This window comes from Branchiostoma belcheri, unplaced genomic scaffold (assembly GCF_001625305.1).
Source record: "Branchiostoma belcheri isolate BF01 breed outbred unplaced genomic scaffold, Haploidv18h27 scaffold12, whole genome shotgun sequence".
Lineage (NCBI taxonomy): Eukaryota > Metazoa > Chordata > Leptocardii > Amphioxiformes > Branchiostomatidae > Branchiostoma > Branchiostoma belcheri.
The window spans coordinates 2,639,589-2,658,324 of NW_017802602.1; the positions used below are offsets into that span (position 1 = coordinate 2,639,589).

General features: G+C 41.1%; 1 protein-coding gene across 2 annotated transcripts in view; it reads right to left on the reverse strand.

Annotated features, from left to right (window-relative positions):
• Window positions 1-3,697, reverse strand: part of LOC109462826 (UDP-GlcNAc:betaGal beta-1,3-N-acetylglucosaminyltransferase-like protein 1) — a 19,389-nt gene extending 15,692 nt beyond the window's left edge. The window contains exons 1-7 of one of the 2 annotated variants that reach the window (XM_019759457.1): window positions 3,642-3,697; window positions 3,172-3,288; window positions 2,595-2,694; window positions 2,078-2,142; window positions 1,768-1,833; window positions 1,033-1,128; window positions 217-312 (exon numbers count right to left, since the gene is read on the reverse strand). In XM_019759457.1, coding sequence (XP_019615016.1) covers window positions 217-312; window positions 1,033-1,128; window positions 1,768-1,833; window positions 2,078-2,142; window positions 2,595-2,694; window positions 3,172-3,279 — 531 coding nt within the window. In that variant the 5' untranslated portion in view covers window positions 3,280-3,288; window positions 3,642-3,697. The remainder of the gene's footprint in view (window positions 1-216; window positions 313-1,032; window positions 1,129-1,767; window positions 1,834-2,077; window positions 2,143-2,594; window positions 2,695-3,171; window positions 3,289-3,641) is intronic. The other variant, XM_019759458.1, reaches the window with a different exon arrangement.
• Between the last annotated feature and the right edge of the window lie 15,039 nt (window positions 3,698-18,736).

Consider the following 18,736-nt stretch of genomic DNA (forward strand, 5'->3'; position numbering starts at 1 on the left):
AGCTATCTGACCCAAATGCTGTGGACACATGATTTCACGTGATTTCACTGTCCACTGTCAGCATTTGGGTCAGATAGCTGAGGAAGACTAAGTGATTCAGTCGAAAATTTCTGGTGAGTCAAATTTTGAGTTGGAGAAAAGTTTAAGTTTTTCATCATCAGTATATATGCTAGATAGAGCCCTTTTGTTGTACAGTAAAAATTATTGTAAGTGTACCTTTCCTCCTTCATTGAAGCCTCCGACCCTGTCCCACACTAAACGGGAACAGAACCATGTCGGCATGATCACTGTAGGACCATTGGCTGTGTAGATCTGATACACGTGCACAAGACAAGAGAAGGATCAGAACACTGATTTCAAAAGGCAGTCTTCATCTGTAGATGTTTCCTCTAAAGGATAACAACAAGATATCCATGTGGTATAATGTCAGCAGTTAAGTAAGGATACATGTTAGGCCCAGTCCTGTACATGTGTCTGAACAATTCACAAATTGTCCTTCTGAACTCCTTCAATAACAACAGAAACACTAGAAAAGTAACATTTGCAAAGCAAATGCATAATGTTTACCTTCGGATATGGTCTGCTTTGTTAATTCTAAACACATTCACGTACATGTATATGGTGACGGGAGTCTAAATGCCTACTATGAGATTGCAACATTATGTAACCCAACACCAGTTACTATGGTGACAGACGTCAACAAAAGAGGCCATTGGCCAGGTCAGAGGTCAGCGTTTGGAACAGAAGAAGAAGAAGAAATGGAGGAAAAACAATATGTTTTCCTTCGGTAAACATAATTAATATGGGTGACAGTTTAAAGGGTAAGTTTTTGTTTATGGAGAATTCTAAGACAAAACATGGGCAAAACTATGATGTTTTAGTTTTCATCTTCTATACCTTTAGTAAGTGATCTCATGTGATACAAACCTGACTAGAGTGACATCTAAAGGGACAGATCAGATCAATCTGTAACACAAAGTTTAACACACTGTCCTGTCACTGATAATTGCCTGGTTAAGTACACATGCCCACCTGTGTTGTGAGCTGTTCAGGTGTGAGGGTGTTGATCCACCGTGTGTACCTGTCTGTGGACCCGTCTGGTTCACGGTGGACACGGCAGCCAACTATCTACACATTATCAGTGGGGAAAAAATATTATGAAAAACTTAAACTTTTCTCCAACTCAAAATTTGACTCACCAGAAATTTTCAACTGAATCACTCAGTCTTCCTCAGCTATCTGACCCAAATGTAATTTACCAACTCAGATGAACTTTCAATGAAAGTTCATTTTTTTCCCTCAGCATGAAAGTTTCATGCTGAGGGAAAAAATATATGTTTGGGTCAACATACAAAAGTGTTCCATTTTGACATATGAAACATATTGTGAGTACATTGTAAGTCCTTAAATCATGGTGCAGTGATTCTAATGGTGATTGTTAAGAAATTTAGTAGCATGTAACATCCGTGTCCATAATATCACCAGGGTCCATAATATCGCCACCTTGAGAAATAGTGTGCTTTAAGAAATTTTTACTGCAACATACTTTTGGTATGCACTCCTGCACACCTCAGATGTACATACCTAGGGTATGTTGCAGTAAAAATATCTTTAAGCACACATTTTCTCAAGGTGGCGATATTATGGACCCTGGTGATATTATGGACACAGATGTTACCGCATGCATCTTTATTCATCTCTCATAGCTAAGTTTGTACAGGAGAGCAACAGATTAAGTAAGCTTAGAAACAAAAATGTTGATCTTACTGCACTTTGATGTCTGACTGCTGTTTCATACTGGAGTTCCACTCTCCTGGGGTGCATCACGTCATCCTATGTGCAAGATTCTGAAGTTAAACTACTGCTACTGTCTGTGTAGTTATATGGTTCAAGAATGGGCTGAATAAATGTTCTCAATGAGATTATTATATATATGATAATCAGATGAGGCACCATGTACTACAGAAACATGATGGCAAGTTCAGACATGCTGCTGGCTGTCATGATGCCCCTACAACTGTCACGGTTATGGGACTTACAAAGTTACATACTAGTACATACATGTTTTTGTACTTACTGCATCCAGAAAACACAGATATGCTCCACTACTCTGCAGGATGGCCTGGTTTTTGGCATAGCCAACTAAAAGGAAAGTTTCCAGTTAAGTTCCCTTAACACCAACTACTGTACACTTTAAAGACAACAAAGTCACTCAAACCTTAGTTCTAGAATAAATTTCAAAACAATTTAAAGACATGTTACTAGAATTTAATGGATGTAGATATTCGCTGATGTACAAAAATAGTGTTCACGCATCTCTCTCACTCTCATGCATATTCATCAACAAAATGCTTGTGTACTAGTAATGTTGTAATTGTAAGAAGGTACGCTCAATGTTGTTAACATCTGTGTCCATAATATCACCACCTTGAGACTCGTGTGCTTAAAGATATTTTTACTGCAACATACTTTTGGTATCAAATGTACATACCTAGGGTATGTTGCAGTAAAAATATCTTTAAGCACACTTTTTCTCAAGGTGGTGATATTATGGACCCTGGTGATATTATGCACACAGATGTTACATAACCTACCTCCTCTGGGTGAGTCTGAATCATGACCCCCGACAGTCATCAGTATTCCTGCTGACTCAAACTTCTGTCTCCAGTCCTCAATTATCTGCAGGGAACTGTCCTACACGGGTGTAGGAAATTCCAGGTGATAAAGTTGATCTTTTACTTGTTCACAAATGTACATGTACATGTATGTAACATTATATATAATACATTACATCTTATCCAGTGATATTTCTGATTGTGTAAGTCTCAGGTCATATGCATGGTGCTTGAGTAACATTAGTGATCATGGAGATCTATAACTCGTCTGAATCAAGATAGTATGACAGGTTTTAGTGTAAGTTTTAGTAAAGTATGAACATTTTGTATTTTCATCTGCAGTGTTTCTACGTGCAGTTCTTTCCTCCTCTTTTTGTTCTGCCATGACTACATCTACGTACCTAGTACCTACATGCATGTACTAGTAAGCATGTCAAGACCACTTGCTGTTGTACCCGGAGGAGGGCAGTGCATGATGTGGTTCCTTTAAACTGTAAAAGTCGCCTTCCTTTGAAGCCACAGCTAGAGCAATATCTGCACCTTATTAGATTAATACCTTGCTGGCATCATTGAAGACGACCATCTCCATGCAGCCCCTGAACGTCTGCAGCAGGACAGACTGCAGAGACTCCTGCAGCCAGGCCGCAGCATTGTGCACAGGCATGATGACGGACTGGGGAAACAATTACAATATGCATACTGAAATGGTATATAACATTATATAAACCATTAACATTTTATCCAAATTTCTTACATTTTCAAGTTTCTCCAAATTTCTAAGCTTACACTACAGACTTTTCTGCTTTTAACCACCCAAAACCTAGCCTGGGTACCATGAGGATGGTACCCAGGCTACCCAAAACCCAATTGTTGGAAAGGGTCCATGGTTTACAAAAAACATGGAAGTCAAACCCTTCAGACATATTTCCAGGATAATTACCTTTTATTATGTAGATTTTATTCTTAATTTGTACCCTGTTTCACTGTTCTTTTATAGACTGTCATGTCAAGTAAGCACATACTAACCACATCCACACGTGCCTGTGCCCTACCAGGGAGGTTGGATTGGAGCTCCTTGGTTGTACTTGATGCCCCTGCCATCATAGTACATGCTGTGTTGTGTTGATCAATGCAACAGAAATGATACAAAAATAAATAATAATGGCACTCAATGCTGACTCAGTAGATCACTTTTCCTTCAAATATTTTATTTACTTCAAACGCCGTTCCTCTTCAAATCTTCACATACATGTCTTTACGGGTCTTTACCTAGCTACGTGGCACCCATATAGCTATATATAGTACTACTACAAAGGACGACTCATGCTGTTTTCAATATACCTCCCACGGTTACATAAATGAAAACTTCAAGAGAAGTGCCCAAGGACCTCAATCATGTACTTTCCAGTGATACGACAAGCTAGACGGGGAGTCAAAGTTTCGAAAGTCGACAGTAAACGCGTAGAACTCGCTGTCACCAAGTACAGTCTAGGGACATTGTCCTTTAGATAGCTATAAAGTAATTAAACAATGTCTGGAGTTAGACGTTCAAGGGTGTAACAAGTCAATAGGTGTAATGTAGCCAGCTGCCGCCACGCCGCGTGCCTGCAAAGCTGGTGGGTAACACGTATACCCGGGCTATACAGATACAGAAATCCGAGACACGCCCCCCTCCCACAAATTATAAAAATATTTTGCAACGGGGAAAATATTACAACACTAAGCCATATTTCTGCACTGTTACATGAACATGTAATAGAAATTACGCTATAGCAGATATTTCATAACCTACAAAACTAACCTTTCCGAACAAACCAGCACAGATAGGAAAACTCACACCAAATCACGCTTCAATTTTTTCAAAAGCCCGCCATGTTGAAATTGGACGATGCCACTCACACTAAGGGGGTGAAATTAATCGATAGTAGAACGCCCATTGGGGGATGTGAGTGAGTAAGTGAGTGAGTGAGTGATTGATTGAGTGAGTGATTCAGTGAGTGAGTGAGTGAGTGAGTGAATGCGTGAGTGAGTGAGTGAGTGAGTGAGTGAGTGAGTGGTGGATGAGTGAGTGAGTGAGTGAGTGAGTGGGTGGATGAGTGAGTGAGTGAGTGAGTGAGTGAGTGAGTGAGTGAGTGAGTGACGGTGAGTGAGTGAGTGAGTCAGTGAGTGAGTGAGTGAGTCAGTGAGTGATGAGTGAGTGAGTAGGACTAGGTAAATAATTTGACACCATGGTCAGCGTATATCTATACAGACGTGAATAAGTACATCAGCTTTGCCTGCTAATAGAATGAAGAGGCAATGTACATGTATTCTGCTTTTCACATAAGTACAGAAAGATGGCGCTTTCCCAAATTTCATCAAGTTGGATAGGATATCTGTTTGGAGATTATTATCATTCTTCAGAAGTACAAAGCTACATGCAAGCATTGCCTGTGTTCGCTTCGTTGAAAACAATACTTTCTTAGTCTTAGTTGACTGGCTTTCAAGCGCTCTGGCACTTCTCAGTGAGATTAGTGTTATTGCGATTTTCCTCTCCGGTGACCAAATTAATTAAATGAAAATTAATCGGACAGTTTTCGTCATTCACCAGTGGTTAAAAGAGTCGACCTACATGTATAAGGCCACAGCAAGTAAATTTTATGGATGACATCGTCAACAGACTCCAAATCTAATGCGATAGGACGAAAACAAAACAAGGCGGGCCTAAAAAAACAAGATTCCTACATTTTCAAATGTTTCATGACTTCAAGTATTATCAACCAAGGATTGAGGTGTTAAAGAATTCATTCTTTCCTAGAACTATCGCAGAGTGGAACTCGCTGTCACCAAATACAGCAGGGGCATTGTCATTAGATAACTTCAAACAATGTGTAGAGTTAGATGTTCAAGGGTTAGGTGTAACAAGTCAATGGGTGTAATGTACTATCTATAGCCAGCTGCCGCCGCGCCGCGTGCCTGTGAAGCTGGTGTGTCACGCCGAAACTAAAGGCAGTTATACCGGCTATATAGACACAGATGTAACGTGCGTGGTGCATACATAACATCATATGCCTCAGGGCCGCCTTATCCGCTATGCATCTAAAGGTGCTCCAAAAGCCAGTCAGGCCAAAGCTGAGTTGAACATGACGTCCGTTCGATGGTATCCATTGATCTGCACGCAAAACTTCAATTTCTTTAAAAGCCAACTGACGCAATTCCTACTTCAAACCTGCTCAACAAGGGACAGTGAACTCTGAACTGTACTCTGAATAAACTGTCTGAATTTCGAATCTAAAGTTTACCCTGCACCTATCTTGTTGTCAATCTACGCCTAACTACGAGTTTTTAATTGATCTTTTTATCTTTAAGAGATGCCAATTTGTTTTATATAGAAATTAAGAATTTACTTTTAAAACTGTAAATACCCACAGCTTGTGTATAATAATATAAAACGAGCTCAATGGTTTGTAAATACCAACGCAATTCAGACTTTTGTCTGCCATGTTTGTATTGAAAATAAAGTTTCAAAGTTTCAAAGTTTCAAAGTTGCCATTCCCCAGTGAACCGAGAAACAGCTAAGGCCACGTTATGATTTTAAAATATGGAGATGGATTCATATGGAGTCAATTAGGGCGCCACAGTGAGTGAACACACTTTCTTCTCTTAGTTGTAAGAGGCTAGGTTAAAGTGAAGTACGCAACTGAGAGTACTATTGAAGCAGCTTAAAATGGCATTACTACTATCTTGGCTTGTGTGTGACGAACTTTAGATGAGATTTGGAAATGTATGCTAAGATGACAGCCGTGTAGAACCCTTCGAACGGAAATTGGCTACAGGTCTAACTCAGTGCCTTTTCAGCTAATAGTGCAGGAGCCAGGGCCTGAAAAATGTGATTTCGTGGCACCCACTTTACAGAAAAGGTTTGACCTTATTTCGTGGTAGAGGGGCCTCTGCCACATCACCCAGTATGATTTTATGCTCAAATTGTGGTATCACTTTTTTCTACGGGCCCGTAAAGGTGTAACGCTTGAATAGAACAAGCGAAAAAAGGCACATTTTCAAGGGGGAGGGGCAGAAAATTAAATATCAACGTTTTTTTTTTTGATGAAAATTGATAGGCTGATACAACGTTTGATGGGGATAACAAAAATGTAAATTTTTTTCTCCAAAAGTCCAAATTCTACTTTTTTTCAAGTTTTATGGCGCTTTAAAATTCGATTTTTAAGCAATTTTGGTATAAAAACGTAGTGCCACGAAATCACATTTCTAGGCCTCTTTTAGATATTGGCTCCTGTACTATAAACGCTCTTTTTAAAACCACGAGAGGTTTCTCAGATCCTAGCTAAAATTATTCATATATTAAGTCAAACCTGTATGGGGGGCCCCAAGCCCTTTTCCGTAGAGCGTAATCGGCCGTTTTAATTCTACGTAGAGCGTAGACGGACCCTCTAATTCAACGTAGAGCGTAATTGGCGCATTTGGCGTAGAGCGTAATTCGCCGTTTTAATTCTACGTAATGCGTTGTAGCTATCGGGAATTAACCGTAAAGCGTAATCGATTAATTGTGCGTAGAGCGTAATCCAAGCCGCAACGGGAACTCGAGGCCTCGCAAGTGCCGGGTTGTCGCGGCCCTCGAGGTCTTTCTTGCTCTACCCCCTTCTATACAATCGAACAATCCACTAGACTTGTTCCCAGAGCCATACACAAGAACAAGGCAACACATGGGAATGATCCCACAGTGCGCTGGGTACGAGATTGACCTTACCATCGGTGACGTACAGGAGGACCATTGGCCAAACGCCACAGATGGCCACAGATGAAGAGGGTATGACTTGTAAGGCCCAATAGGGGCCCTCAAGACGTTTCCTAGTGGGAACATCATTGCTGATCAACGGCCAGGGTAATGGAGGACACTCCCGAAAAGAGCAATGTCATCCCCGTCATTGTGCGGGTGATGGGTAACGCGGGACCGTCAGCAATCGGCAGCTGAGTCGTTTTGACAAATTACGCTGTATTGTTTGCGGCCTTTTCTACCTTCGGACGACAACCCCACAAGGCTCAAATGTCCACTTTTTGGTCCACTTTTTATCTAAAGGTCCAAGACTTTTCTTTAAAAGACGGACTGATTCGTGTCACCAGCAAGGCTGGAATCCGTCGTAGGAAAACGGCTCACTTTGTCATTGAAAAGGTTATCTCTGATTTTTTCTTTGAAACCCTCTAAAAACGCAGGAAATGCCATTTCAGAAGGTTCATTTTTCAAAAATTTCCCGGGGGAGCATACCCCCGGACCCCCCTAGGAACCTCGCGCCTTCGGCGCTCGTTGGTCCCCCCCCCCCCTTCAAAATCCTGGCTACGGCCATGTTACCTCCATTCACGGATCGCCCTCCGATCTTCGGGCGATCGACTCACGGTCAAGTTCGTAACTGCGGTAATACTGAATACCCCGTTTTGTATTCTATACTTTCAATGTATAAGGAAGTGACCGCCGGTTACTACTTTTAATTCAAGTTATGTCACCTCTACATGTGATAAATCAAAAGGTTTTCACGCAAACATGTAGTTGCTAGGTGATTGAGTTCTGCATAGAGCGTTCGGGATCTTTCGAATTTAGCGTAGAGCGTAGAGAGGCGTCCGGAATAGACCCATTCGACTTTCACGGATCGCATAAACTGCATACGTCACAGGGGGTACATTTCGAATAGAAACTACGTCACAGGGGGGACATTTCGAAAGTTCCTTTCACAGATTGCATAAACTGCATACGTCACAGAACAAAATAACCTTAAATTGTTGTACGGAATTCCACCATACAAAGTTGGTGCCTGTTTTCCTGTCATTTCCGCATATATTACAGAGAAAAAAAGACACTACCTACACTTTAGTCAAAAAATAATTTGCCAGGGGGGACACCGCGAGCGCAAGCCGCGTTCGACTTCATCGTTCTAGAACGATGTTCTTTCGAAATGTCCCCCCTGTTACGTAAGCAGTTTATGCGGTCCGTGAAAGTCGAATGGGTCTATTCAGCGTAATACGTAGCCGGCTCTCAAAATTTAGCGTAGAGCGTTGTCGGGACCCCCCCTTGGGGGCCCCCCTGTATGAAAGGGCAAAACGGTTTACTGGAGATTTATTCCACAGCCCACTACGCAATGAGGATTTGAGCCTGGTATTAGCCTAGTGTGATGTCTGGTGATGGAAGATCTAGGGGTCTGTTAAGAGTGCGAGAAGGCCAATGGGGTAGGGAATATTCCCGACCATCCTCGTATAACCCCTGCTTCTCCTATTGGGTCAGTTAGTCCTCACTAGCTACTTGTGAGAAATTGGGCTGGTCTCAATCATGATGTTTCTGACTCAGGGAGAAGAGTTGCTGTTACAGTTCTACTCGGTAACCCGTAAGTAAGGCCATGTTGATTTGATTATATGGATGACATCCTCCGGGAGCCCCAAAACTGATGCGCGCGTGCGAATAAAAAAAAAAGTTTTGCAAAAAAAAAAAGTTGCTTTCATTATGAAATCTACGTGGTCATGAGGGTTGAACAAATGGCACAGAATATGGTTGGGCGAATAATCTAGTCTTCAGGTTCATTTCTTTACAATTTCGTCTTTTTTTGTTTGATTTTGGCATTCTACGACATTGGTATAGTTTTTATTTTTATTTTTTTGTAACTTATGGTATATTTTTGCTCATTTTGCAACTGTTTTGTACGATTTACAGTATGGTTGAAAACTTTTTTTTTTTTGAAACGGCCGAAAATTCATGCGCGCGCAGATGTCATCCATATAATCAAATCAACATGGCCTAACCCAGGTGAGTGGTCATACCATTCAGGTGGTAGCACCATTCACCTTGAAGTGGCCTAACGGCCGTGTTACTTGGCGACCACTAAGTAGAAAAAAGAAGGCCAGGGCAGTCACTTATTTCAACTTCAGTTAAACATACGTTTGCCTTGCGTAGATCCTACAACTGAAAGAACATGAAATGCCAGTGACGCAATATGAACGTAAGCACTTACTTGAAAACAGACATGCTTGTTTTCCAGTTCCCTAGAGCGCACGCAAGGAGCCAACCAAGAAAGTTTACGAATCTACGAGTTCTTAACTGAGCTTTCCATCTACTTGGGCAAGATTAGGAACGTCAAAACACCCGTATTCTCGCACGTACGCCATTCTGGAAGATCCTTGATGTATAGGGCTTTGCTATCGGCTTGATTAAAGTACTTTTCAAGTTGACTAGCCTCCTCTTTGACCCAGCCAAATTGCGGTCCAAGTCTACGACTGGAAATCGATTTTCCATAAGAGATGCCTGTCTTCTAGTTTTTCCCACACCGTTTTCATCCATGGTGGCTGTGGCAGTACAAAGAAGGCAGCAGTGGCGCGTGTCATGCCTTTAAGTACTGGAGTTATCAACCAAGAAATGAGGTGTTCAAAAACTCATTCTTTCCTAGAACTAACGCAGAGTGGAACTCGCTGTCACCAAGTACAGTATAGGCATTGTCATTAGATAGCTTTAAACAATGTTTAGAGTTAGATGTTCAAGGGTTAGGTGTAACAAGTCGTTCGGTGTAATGTAGCCAGCTGCCGCCGCGCCGCGTGCCTGCGAAGCTGGTGTGTTACGCCGAGGGTCGGTTATACCGGCTATACTGATACAGAAACAGAGTTTACTTGGAATCTCAGCACCCGACTACTGATGACACAGTCTGACATTTCATCAAGGCATATCATGGCTGCAGCTCATTTCTAGGTGTTATCTACTATGTCTGAAGATGACCCACCCGTCATGGAGGTTCTGGAGAAGTCATCAGCGACAAGCCGAAGATAGTTCACCTGATGTTTGATGTTTTATTAGATATCCACTAGTAAGATTAGATATCAAATCTAATCTATTCTTCCTGGATTCATAAAACACAGAGTACACAAATGTAATACAAATTAAGGCACATAACATAACATAACACTTGCATCCATTAGACTACAACTAGCATAAAACTACAGAGCAATAAACAATTACAATTACAAATCAACAATGATAATATATTCAGCTTCTTGCTATTCATCACCTCTGAGCCAGACTTGGGAGTACCTTTGATGCCGAGGGATAATACATGAACTATTGAAGAGGTCTTCGTTGGTTGCTTTTGGCCTTTGCTCACTACTGGGGACTGCTTCATGTAAGGCACAAACCTCCAAAGGCCTTGGCCTTGTTTTGCGGGTGCGGTAACCTAGTATTGGAGCATAGTGTATCGTATCCTTCACAGTGCGTCGTAGGAGTGCAGCAAATGATCCATAAAATGGAACTGAAAGTGAATAATTCACACTCACACATAGCACACAGCTGGACAACACAAATACATGGTAAGAATGATGAGCACCAAAGGCCCCAACCGCCCAATGCATCGCATGACGAACCGAGATTAGGCCACACCATCTTAATTTTATGGATGACATCCACGCGCGCATTGATTTTTGCCTGTTCTCAAAAAAAAAAAAAGATCTCGTCTGGCCTGGATCTAGGCCTGGGTAGCCCATGGTAGTTAGCGACAATACGGAGCCGGTGATAACCCTGGAGGATGACACCGATGGCACCAAAGCTCCACGACTCAAGACCTCAGTACATACGTACAGTACCGATTCATAAATTTCGCAAAAAGCCAGCATGTGCCGGCTTGTCGTATACGTCGCTATGTACTGCTGCAAATTCACAATACCAGCTTTGTATACCTGTGGTTTATTTTTGGCCAGAATATTTTTTATTCGCCCGCGCGCACTAGTTTGGGGGTCTTCAGAGGATGTCATCCATAAAATAAAGTCGGTGTGGCCTTACTCCTGTTATTGCAAACGTGCAGCAACAATAGCTTCTGCGTGTGCTTCACTGATTTAATCAGATCTGGAGCCGCAGTGGGAAAGATAATCAATTATTAATCTTTTAATCCGACAACATCTGCCTGCCTAACTTCTATCCGCAGATGAGACTAAAATAGAACGAATGTATCTTGTGCCCTTGAAGAATTCGAAGCGAGGAAGCATATCAATGGAATTTATGCACATCGAGGATGAATCCCTATGGACTGTTCACCCTATATATATATATATATATATATATAGAGAGAGAGAGAGAGAGAGAGAGAGAGAGAGAGACAGACAGAGAGACAGACAGACAGACAGACAGACAGACAGATAGACAGACAGATATTAAATAGATACACATATAAAACTCATATCAAACTCAAGTTCATTCAAAACACTTCCACAAATCTACCTTTTATTCATTCTATCCCGAATTAAGTGAAAACCTAATATACGTGTAAAGATAAGCAATATTCCTACAAATCCTACTAAGTATAGTTTTATTATATCTAATCCGATTGATTCATATATTAACCAGGGGTGCCAGAGTGTACAGTGCAATTTTACGGAATACAGTGCAATTTCATTAGTGTACAGTGCAATTTTACTAGTATATAGTGCAATTTTACTAGTATACGGTGTAATTTTACGGAATACATTACAATGTCATTAGTATACAGTGCAATTTTACGGAATACAGTGCAATCGTATTCAGTATACAGTGCAATTGTACTAGTAACTGTACTAGTAATACAGTAGGATTGTACTGTATTCCGTAAAATTGCACTGTATACTAGTAAATTGTACTGTATACTAGTAAATTGCATTGTATACTAGTACTCTGTTCACCTGTTTCAGAAACCGCAACCTTGTCAAGGTCGAGTTCGAACCGTTGAGTACCTGCGTGTTTGTGTAATCACGATTCAGCAAGCAGTAATAACGACTCTGCTTAGCGATATCGGAGATTGCCTGGGATGCCATCATTCCGTCATTAGCAAATTAATAGCAAAGTGATTGGCTTCGTCTGGTACCTTATCCCAGTGTGCGGCTGGCATCGGTACGATAGCAAAACTTAAAAGGTACTAATACACATGATAGCTTAAGGACTAACGTTTTTTATGATGATAAAGAGAGATGAAACATGGTGTGGTTATTGGGCATTAGAAGATAAGTCTATCAAGTTTTATTTTCCGAAATAGAGATTCCAAAGTAGTTGCCTTAAAAGGGTTTTGTTAACTTCGTTAGTACTTACTTTAAAATTGAGATTATTAATGCACAGAATTGTCAAAAGTAAAGAAACATATGGGAAAATGGGGAACACTACACAATTATCTCGTTAATTAGAAACCGTTTGTAAACTGTTTTGGATTACTATTTAGTTTTTTTGTCTTGTACACCACGTACACTTAATTTGTATTCATACAACTGTAATAGTAGGCATCCTTCCATCTCGAAAGATGATGGTAGCACTCTAGGTCTGGTATTGTGGCCGTGAACAGCGTTTGGTGTGGCTAATCAGCCCTACCCTCGCATGGCACAGCCAGGCCATGAGTGCTCCCAGGGCTAGGACAAAGCGGCTCCAGCAGTCCTTTCTCCATAGGGCCATAGCCCTATACAACAAAGAACTGACGTATCACTAGTTTTATTTTTCCTAAACCTCATCTGTATATAGTTTTTTGCTTGGTACAGATTCTTTATGTATTATGGTGTATATGAGGGTGTGTATATAGTGTTTGTTTTGCCTATTGTAACTTTTATTTTCTGTACGCAAACTCTTTCAATTCAGGGATTCTCATCCCTGCTGCAAGGTTTGCTTTTGGTGTTGAAATAAACTAAACTATCATGGCAGTCCCGACCACAGTTGGGACACAGGAAAGATGAGCTACAACTGTAATACTTTCTTGAAAATACAATAAAGAATAAAAAAAGTGTATCAAGTTTCGTTCTATATGGAAAATTAGTCTAAGAAATCCTTTAGTAAACAAAACATGTGTTCAGGATTCTCCACTGCTCTGAATTCAACTTACTTCGCCATCACACATTTGGCATTGATTTTTATATTCTCCTCGTCATAAAATCTTGTCAAAATGTTATATGGCCAAACGTGTTGTCGTCCATACGCAACAGCTATAAACAGTTGTCAACATGGTAAAATGATGTACGCTGACTGGGACCTTGCAGCAGCAGAATTCTTTCTTTCTTCCTTCCAACATCTATAACGTAATCATTATCGATGTCCACATTCAAACAAAATTAGCTCTAAAGCAACGATGTCTTTGACAATAGCTTTGTGGGCACCGGTTGAATGTCATTGCCCCACCACTGCCATTATATACAAAGTGACTGTAATAGAAAAAGAAATAACTAGGGCAATTGATTACATTTTAATCTATAACCTTCTCGGATTGCACGACAAATGACCGAGTCCTGTGAAATAGAATTAGACCGAGACTATTGGTCTCCCATTCGAGGTTCCTTCTGATTGTAATTTGCCGTTTTTTTTATTGAAACATACAGTGACAGGACTCTTATACTCAAGTTACTCTTATATTCATGTCGCCACCAGACAATACGTAATACAAGCAAGCAAAGCACGAGTTTTCATATAGAAGTTGAATACAATAATTAATCAATGAACAAATGAAACAAATATATAGATACTGACAGGATTGATCAAAATATTACAAAAAAACGATTTGATTCTAACAAAAATGTCTGTATAATATGTAGTAGTATTTGAGTATTATACATTGTTGACAGAAAAGAATCAAGTAAAAGTAAATGTACCAGAATATCATCTGAAAGATCATCCAAGTCAGTAATAAAGCCAATCAGTGTTTTCAAGTTGCCAAAAATGGTGTTTCGTTGTTGAGTGTAGTTGGCAAACGATATTTCTACCGGTAAGCCCTATGGAAAAATGCCTTCAGCGACTAATAGACTTTGAACAGTGTCGAATAGGCGGTACTTTCGAAGAGTGATCGCTCGTCACTAGTCCATTGTTCACGTTGCTCGCACCTAGTCCTTTCCCCATCCCTCGCACTTGATCTTTCACCTTTTCCTCAAGCTGAATGGAGAGATTGACGACTTGAGCGCAAATTGAATCCTTGTGCCAGGATGTAAAACTACGTTACAGTAACCAGGTTCTACTCTTCGAGTGGTAAATCTTTTCCAGTTTTCTGGGTCGGGTCAGTTTTTGAGTGCTGTGTCACCGATCAAATTGCAGATTGAGCCCAAACGACCTCCATCATGGCATCCCGTGCTGTGCACTTCCTCAGATTGCCGGTGGTACGCCATCGTTCTTAGTTCAGGGGGAGAAGCCTGAAAAACGTTGTGTCGTAGCACACCTCTTACCTACTTTGGCCAGCACCATAGAATGATACCTTAATGTCCCCTGATCATTTTAAGATACGTCGTTCTATGGTCCAGGTGGGACATCATGGTTCTATGGCTCTTTATGCAAAGTTATGCAAATTAAGTAAACCAGCCATGAAATGAGAATAAAGCAGCATAATTTGAGTAATACTGGCCAAAGTATGTAAAGGGTGTGCTACGTTTTTGATTTTCTAGGCCTCTTCTGAGAATATCCTCCTGGACTATCTACATAAAATTAGATAACAACAGGTAGACGTTGCATTGGCAAGGAGTGACTTGACATAACTGTAGACTGCCTATGTCACCATTATTGGGTAATAAACATAGTCATAAGCTTTTCAGAGATTAAACCCTCATTAATATCTTCCTATCATATACTTTATGTCAGCGGCAGGCAATGACGTGGTGCTGCCATTTATATGTGGACGTCATGGCATTATGTGATCATTGTCGGCAGCTCATACATGTTTCACACTCTTCGTGTAGACATAACAGTAATGCGATTCTCGTGTACCCAATCTACGTGAGGGCACTTTGGAGTCCCGTGGCGATTTTCTGGAGATCAAAGTATTTGAGATACGAAGAGACGCCGATCTAGGTAAATGGGGATAGTTGGCGCCAGTTGACTTAACCTAACCAGTCAAGGTCTTTGTTTTAAAGATTTTTTTCAGTTGAATCATTTACTAGGATTTACCTAATCTCGCCTGGCCTATTACATAGTACTGTGGACCGTTGAGGGAGGGGGGCACTTGGAAGAAGAGTTTGAGCTATACAAACGCAGAAAATACAAACACAAACAGCTCATATTATTTGACTTTTACAATGTGGACTCCCAAGCATGGGAGGAGGAAGGCTGGCAGACCGGCTGCAACGTACATAGACTCCCTAAGGAGAGACACTGGCCTGGAGGTGGACTACTTGGGTCAAGTGATGGAAGACAGAGAGTGTTGGTCAGCCATTTTGTCTCGAGGCCAGGGACACCAGGACTCGACATAAGTCAGTAGTCAAGTTTACAATGGTGTAGACCAATCTGTCAGTGAACTATTTGGCATTGGATATGGTCTTCACATCAGTTGTGCCTCAGAACGTTCCAGTGCTTCGCAGATCTATGCACAAACGGTAACGACATCCGCAGAGATTGATACAGTAGCCCATTGGGTTTAACTGTTATGTGAACTGAAGTAATGGTATGGAAGGAAATCAGTTCGTGCTGTGCTTTAAAAAGATTAACAGTAAGGCAGAGCTTGACTCATTAATGGGATCATGAGCTCCCACTGGTCACTACGTCTTCCCAGTAACCCATGATGTAGGCTTGATTTCCCTATGTAGCTCTCTAATTGAGTGTTCGGCTGATAGAAGTGACTGTTGCGCTGAACTTTGCTGTGTGTTAAGAAGGCACGAAAATTCTTCTTCACGTTCAGCTTCGACAGTCTAGAATATCGATCATGCATTCTCAAAATAGGGAATTCTTCTTCTTCTTCTTCAATCTTTCTCTGTTGAGGTGCAGCTAGTGAAGTTTTGTCTCCAGGACAGTCTGTCAGTCATTGCAGACAGAAGTTCCAATACTTGCAGACCAGTTTCAGACTCAATGAGACCCTTAAGTGTTGTGATTGGACGACCAATCCTCCTTTTTGCATCTGGAGTCCAAAGTAGTAATTGTCCCGTGGTAGTCGTCTCTACCACGAGTCACAGGACTTCATTGAGTATTAAATGTCTTTGAACAGCATTTATCAAGATGCTGAAAACAAGATCGATTCTCTTGAAGGTGTCAAGAGTACGCGAGTCATGTCCAGTTCACTTCTGGCGCCTAATAAGTGCATGATATGAATCCCACTTGTGCTTATTAAACCTTCAAGTCGCTTCCGCGGAGAGTATCGTTAATGTTGGAATCGCTCCGAAAATTAATGAAAAAGCTGCGGTACTCGGTTTTAATCGCCTCCTCAGCGGCCTTGTTCCCGGGTATATATCCCTCATGCCTGGTCTACGTGCTAAATTCAGTGTACGACATGGTCTAACTGTAGACCCAGGGGCATTACAGTGATCTACTGCTATCACAGAGAGAGACCAAGTGCATCTGTATCGAAGGCCATTTAAAGGTTATATCGGATACGTAATCTCTTGCGTTTTTGGACCGTACGAGTTCTGATAATTCTCTCCTACGCACACGATTCCTTAATACGATAAAAGCATTTGCTCGTGTCAAGACTCTACTGTCGTTTCTTTCAACAACCTTTTCACGCAGAGATATTAGCAAACTGTACATACTCAGGTGCAGCAACGCGAAGAATTGATAACGCGAAGACAATGACAATTATTAATAAGTAATGATGATTTTAAAATGTATTTTACAAATGTAAGAGGATAATTTGTGTACAAATAGTAGATAAGAATAACCAGTTTATAGTTTGTGATGTCGTGTGATTAGTAGCGCAATACACTCCCGATGTATGCATTCCAAATGTGTTGCAACTAAAAAGTTATAACGTACACGTAGCATGGTAGTAATACCAACTGCACTTTATGCATGTGAAACATGGAAGATAAAAACAAAAATGCGGAACAAGCTGGATGCCTTCCAACAACGAAGCCTCCGTAAAATTCTACACATAACATACAGAGACAGGATTACCAACAGAACTGGTACAAAACCACTCAGCATCACCATCACCGAGAGGAGGATGAGGTATGCTGGACATGTCCTCAGGATGACCTCAGACCGACACGCCAAGACATCTATGTTCTGGAAACCAGAGGGCAAGCGGAAAAGAGGGAGACCCAAACTAACATGGCGACGTACCCTCCAAAAAGATCTGGAAAGCAAGGGGGTATCACTGAAGGAGGCCGATTCTCTCGCCAAAGACAGAGCAGAGTGGAGAAGACTTGCTGCCCAATGTGCCTTGCACGGGAGGAACTAAGTCTAAGTCTAAGTAAGCAGGGTAGACGTCTGCGTCAAAACTTCAGGCAAAAGGCAAGTCACTTCGACCGAAGATCGGTGAGGGTACTGAACTGATATGATCTGGTTCTGTTAGCAGATCTTGACAAGTATTTAACTTCAAAGATGGATTTTTCCTGGCCTCCTGTTGAAATGCGGTCTCTGGTAGGTCTTCACCCTGCTCACAATGCGCGGCTAGATAAAGACATGAGATAACGCAGAGTAATTGCATTACGCGGCTTTTCATTTCCGAGAGGAGATTGCAAAGCAGCTTCATTATATTCTGTCATCTCTCAATCCAGTACACACGTGGATGTAACTAATGTATCTGAACTTGTATGTAATCTTCCCGCTTTGTGATCGTGCACAATGGCAGTGTCTACCCAGGCACGTAAACCAGTTTGACATTAAAATTCAATGTCAAATCCCACACACATCAAGGGCACGCACGCACGATAAAAGTGCAAGTGACCTTCCCGTAGATATATATCCAATGGAATATGACTCGAAGAAAAACGCAATTGGAAATTGATAGCGGGGCTTCCTCTGACATTTTGTCACGGAAACTGCTTAGCAGCCCTGTCGAAATTCAATCAGTGAAGATTTCATGTTTATAGATGCTTGACTAATTCCCTGGAATGCCAAAGTGCCATACACTATAAATAACTTCTAGCTACAATTTATACCTTGACACGACCAAATGTTTTGTATTGTCTTGTATCACATTATTGTAGTGTTTCGGAGGGCAACTTGTAAATGATTTATACTATGATACAAACTGTAATATCTTGCTAACCACTCAAACTTATATTGTTGATACCAAACGGTTTGTACTCGATTGATTTATCATATAGCCTACTAAACATTTCTTTGTACTATTTAACGACCCATCCCAACCATTTGCTGTTCTCTGTTTTTTGTTATGTATTGTAATTGTATTCTATGTTTGGTGGTGAGGCTAAAATTAGCAACAGCTAGAGTACCTCACCACCTTGTC